Here is a 4,775-nt window from a genome sequence, read left to right as displayed (position 1 = left end):
TCCCTGCGCCGTGCTGCGTGCCCGCCAGCTACGAGCCCGTGGTGCTCCTGCACCGGGACAGCGAGGGCCGCGTGGCCCTCACGCCCTACGACGACCTCGTGGCCAGCGACTGCCACTGCTTGTGAGCGGACCTAGACCTTCATCGACGGCGTGCGCAGTGGAGGCGGCCTCAGCCCTAGCCTGTCCAATGGAATGGGCTAGTGGGACCTGAAACATACCATTGTAACCACTGCTGGCTGCGGCCTGCCGGCAAAAACAAAGTTTTTATACGTTGATATTTATTATTAATTTATTGGGGTGACTGGCCTGCGGACCAGAGAGCTGGGGAGGGCTGATCCAGCAGGGTGTACGTTTATTTAAACTGTGGTAATAAAAATGAATTTGTGTGACCTGGCTCCTGTGATGCGTGATCTGGGGACCTTGGGAAGAGCCTGCCCCTCCCTGGCCCCAGTTCCCACAGGGGACCTAAGACGTTGGGTGGTGGGGGGAGTGGAAGGGTCAGTGAATGGGCAGCAGGGCGTTCTTGGAGCGGACGGGCAATTGGACGGTGCTAGTGACCCTCCAAGGGCAGCCTGGGACGTCCCTGCCTCCATGCTTGTCTAGCTCCATTTCTCTGGGCCAGTTTCCCTCTATCTCCTCATCTCTCAGTGCTCCTGTTTCTGGACGAGTTAAGATATCAGTATATTAGGGCTAAAACAGACTTAGAGTCCAGCTAGTGCGGCTCAGTGGTTGGGCATTGACCTATGAACTAGGGGGTCATGGTTGATTCCTGGTCAGGGCACATGCCTGGGTTTCAGGCTCTACCCTGTGCAGGAGTCAGTCGATCAATGATCCTCTCATCGCTGATGTTTCTATCCCTCCCTCTTCCTCTCTGAAATCCATTAAAAAATATTTTTAAAAAACACAGACTCGGAGACCAATTCTAACACTGCATTTCACAGATGGGGGGAACGAGACCGTGGAGTTAGTGGCAGAGTTAGGACTTGAACTCATGCCCCCTGGAGTCCCAGCCATAGTTCTGCAACTATTAGGGTGTTAACGAGTAAGAAAAAGAGGAAGGGGTGGCATTCTGGGCAAAGGGAGTGGCATGGGCAAATGGCTTAGGAAAATGAAAGCTTCAGAAGGGAGTGGTTAGGTGGGGATGAGGCCCAGACCAGAAGGGCAGAGGGATGGGAGAGGCAGTGAGGTGACAAGGCTGGGTCATACCGTCCTCAAATACCAGACTGAGGACCCAGGGACAATGGGGAGCCATAGAGGGTGTGTGAGCAGGGGAAGGACACAGTCCTGATTCATGAGTTACATAAATCCCTCGGGGGCTGGCGTGGGCTGCCCTGGGGACTGAGTCTGGGTGCCAGGTACCTGGGAGGGGACCTGAGAGGGACAGAGGGGAGGGGCTGGGGAGAAATTCAGGAGTCTCCAGAGATCTAATCTTGAGAGCTCAGGAAGTCACTGAAAGGAACCTGCTCCCTCTGAGCCAGCAGCCTCACCAGCCCCGCAGTGTTTATTGAGCACCATCTGCACACAGAGAGGAAGGTGACAACGGAGTTGACTCTGTGAACCTGCTGTGTCTGTGTTGGAGTCTCCTCTTCCCTTTCTAGCAGCCGAGGGGGCAGAAGAGCAGAGCAGGAGCTGGGCAGAGAGAGGGCTGCAAGGACAGCTCTTCCTATCCCCATTCCTCAGGCTGGGAGACTGAGGCCAGGGGGGATCCAGAACGGCCCGAATCACCTGGAGTGGGGCAGGCTGGAGTTCAGGCTCAGTGCCCTGTGATCACGTACTCATCTTCGACCTCGGGAGCCTGGCCCGGGAACTGCAGGTTGCCGTAGACAGGCTGGGAGGCCCGTTGGAGGTCCTCGTAGTTCATGTAGAAGTCACTGTCCTCTGAAGGGTGAGTCCTGTGGGGACAGACAGACAGGAAGGAGGACTCAGAGGGGAGGCACATCAGCTTTGAGAGGCAAAGGCAGTTCAGTGACCCCGTCGACTCATATTTACAAATGAAGAAACTGAAGTGAGGGGCACTGTTCTCCCAGCCTAGCAACTTTCTCGGGGGAAAGGAAGTCAGGGTCAGTGAGTCAGGGAAGGTTCTGTGGACTCAGCACAGAAGACTGAGGTCAGAGGACTTTGGACCACGGTAGCATTTTTTTTTCCTTCCTTAAAGTTGAGATGGTCGTCTTGTTTTTTTACATTAAAATTTAGCCTTCAGTTTCTTCTCAAAAAACTTGGTAGCTCTGGTCACATCAGCCCCATAAACATACGTGGCTGGAGCCAGTGTCTGTCCTTCTAGATAGGAAATGTGTCCATGGTCCCTGAAGCAGCAGACTTTGTGGCCACAAAATAAAAATAAGTCTCAGAGACTCCCTTTCCGCATCCATACATTAGTTGGGGAGGAGTTTGCTCCTGAGGAATGTTTAGCTATGGTAGGCAAGACCCTCAGAGAAGAACGTTCCTTCCTTCAGAACATCTTAATGCCACCTGGTTCCTCTTGTAACAAAGGCCACTTTGGGTAAGTGGTGTCTATCACTCATTCACACTTTAGTATGAATTACTCCAAACACATATATGGTTGTACAGGGATGGACAGGACTGGGCGTCAGAGTTTGTTTCCTTCCTCTGCTTCTGACTCACTGTGTGACCTTGGGAAAGTCATTCCCTTTCCTCCCAGAGCCCATCTTTCTCATCTGTAAAATGCAGAGTGGGAACCACGCATCCAATCCTAAATGTTTTCGGAAGAGACTGGCCGTGAACCCTTAGTGACAGGGAAGCAGAGGGAGCGTCAGGGCACAAGCTGCCTCAGCAAGTCTAGTTCCCTCAAATCCCTACCGGAGACCACTTCTGCTTTTAAGCTGCGTTTTCATCTGCTTTGCATATTCTCTCATTTCTCATCAATAGACTCCCACTGCCCGCCTCCCGCCCCCCAATCGGGGTGTCACCATCCAGACTCAGCCAGGACCCTGGTCCCTCCTTGCTTGTATCCTCCCAGCCCCTTCGGCCTCAGCTCTAATGTTTTGCTGTCTCCAAACCCATTGACAGCAGTTTCTCTGTTCTCTCCCACCCACTGACATTTGTTTCCGCTGGTGCCTCCCCCTGAAAGCCCACCCACTTCTCATCCAACCTGGGAAAGCTGAACCTATCTAACCCCAGCCTGATCTAGAGACGTTGGGGCATTGTATAGGGGAGATGGACACAGATGTCTTTCTTAGCATCTCTCATGTGTCCAAAAGAGATGGAGGGAGGGCTGCCCCCATTCCACAAGACGGAAATAGTGTTCAGGGCAGCGCTGGGTCACACGAAATCTGCAGCCAGGCTGTTGACCGCTACCGCAGAGCCCCCACTCTGCCTAGAGCACTGGCCTCCTCTCTCCCTGTCCTTGGCAGCCAGAAACTGGGTTTGTAGGTCATGAAGGAAGTTTGTCCTGTCTACAGGGGCTCACTTATTCTTACCCAAACTCCATAAGGTGGGGTTGCTGTTATCCCCATTTGACAGATGAGGCACTGAGACCCGGAAGGGGAAAACCTAATTGCTCGAGGTCACACAGCCTGCGAGAGGCAGAGCTGGGATCTGAACCCCGGCCATCTGGCTCCGGAGTCTAACAGGCAAACGCGTGTGGGTCACTCACCCGTGTTTGGCCGGCGGGTCCTTGGCAGGTGGCTGGCCTATGAACACATTCTCATAGTCAGGTGTGGGGGGTCTGGGTGGGGTGGCTTCTGGTTGATGAAGGCTGAGGCTCCGGCTACTGTATTTCGGCTGCCAGCCTGAGCTGGGCCTGGGACCATCGGGAGCAGCCCAAGTCTTGTCCTGGCTCTGGCTCCTGGGTGACCAGCGTGACCGGAATCTCCAGGCCAGCAATGAGCCAGCTATGATGAGCCCAAGGAGCAGGCTTCCACCGGCTGCCAGGGCCCCAATGGCCGCCCAGGACAGGCCAGGGGGGCAGCTGACCTCCAGGAAGGTGGAGAGATTGCGCCAGGTGAAGGTGCCGGCATCCAGGCACTGCGGGGGCAGCTGGTCCGAGCAGTTGTCCTGCCGGACCTTGTGCCAGGAGGCGAGGCTGCAGCGGCAGTCAGCCTTCAAGTCAAGGGCGCAGCGTCCTGCCAGCTCCGCATCCACGCGGTCCAGAGGGTTGTTGGTCACATTCAGGATCTGCAGCTTTTCCAGGCGGGCAAAGAAGGACCCCGGGAGCTCCCGAAGGTTGTTCCCAGACAGGTCGAGGAGGAGCACGCTGCTGGCCTGCAGAGACCTGTTCCAGGGAATGTTCAGGCCTCGGCCGCTGAAGTTTAAGCATGTGGCTGTGAACTCCGTGGCCCAGTCCACGTCCCCCGAGGACACGTTGCAGGACAATCCCAGGCTGCACGGATCCTGCAGTAGCAGCAGCAACCACAGCAGCGCCCAGGGCAGGGCGCGCCCCATTCAAGCAACCTAGACAGAGACACCAGAATCCAAGCCCGACCCCTGCCTGTGGCCGCTCTCACCCTCCACACCTGGGTTTATTGTGTTTGTTTGTTCTTAATGACTCAGAGCAGCTCGGGACGCTTTTGGTAATAGGCAGCCCCTCACTTATAGCCCCTTATTGTTTGGCTCTGGCCTCCAGCCTCAGTCTTTCCCCTCCGGGGAATGGGTACATAACCCCGGTGCCAGTCCCGGCGTTGCCCCTTCTACCAGGTGGGTTCCTGGGCTTGGCTCAATCCCCAACAATTTCGGGCGGCTTCATTGGCCAAGACGCGACTATATGCAAATGAGCGGTGGGCCGGCAGAGGGCCGGTCTCCGAAGCACCGCGGCTGAG

At 55.6% G+C, this 4,775-nt stretch overlaps 2 protein-coding genes across 2 annotated transcripts in view; one reads left to right on the top strand and one right to left on the bottom strand.

Moving 5' to 3' along the window:
• The window catches only part of GDF15 (growth differentiation factor 15), a 2,157-nt gene extending 2,032 nt beyond the window's left edge, over positions 1–125 (top strand). Inside the window, exon 3 of the mRNA XM_015557710.1 lies at positions 29–125. Within this exon, the coding sequence (XP_015413196.1) occupies positions 29–125 (97 nt within the window). The remainder of the gene's footprint in view (positions 1–28) is intronic.
• A 136-nt stretch (positions 126–261) lies between these two features.
• The window catches only part of LRRC25 (leucine rich repeat containing 25), a 24,949-nt gene continuing 20,435 nt past the window's right edge, over positions 262–4,775 (bottom strand). Inside the window, exons 2-3 of the mRNA XM_006778375.2 lie at positions 3,614–4,410; positions 262–1,892 (exon numbers count right to left, since the gene is read on the bottom strand). Coding sequence (XP_006778438.1) covers positions 1,754–1,892; positions 3,614–4,401 — 927 coding nt within the window. The 5' untranslated portion in view covers positions 4,402–4,410 and the 3' untranslated portion in view covers positions 262–1,753. The remainder of the gene's footprint in view (positions 1,893–3,613; positions 4,411–4,775) is intronic.

Source organism: Myotis davidii, unplaced genomic scaffold (assembly GCF_000327345.1).
Source record: "Myotis davidii unplaced genomic scaffold, ASM32734v1 scaffold448, whole genome shotgun sequence".
NCBI lineage: Eukaryota > Metazoa > Chordata > Mammalia > Chiroptera > Vespertilionidae > Myotis > Myotis davidii.
This window is presented reverse-complemented; position numbering and strand designations above follow the sequence as displayed.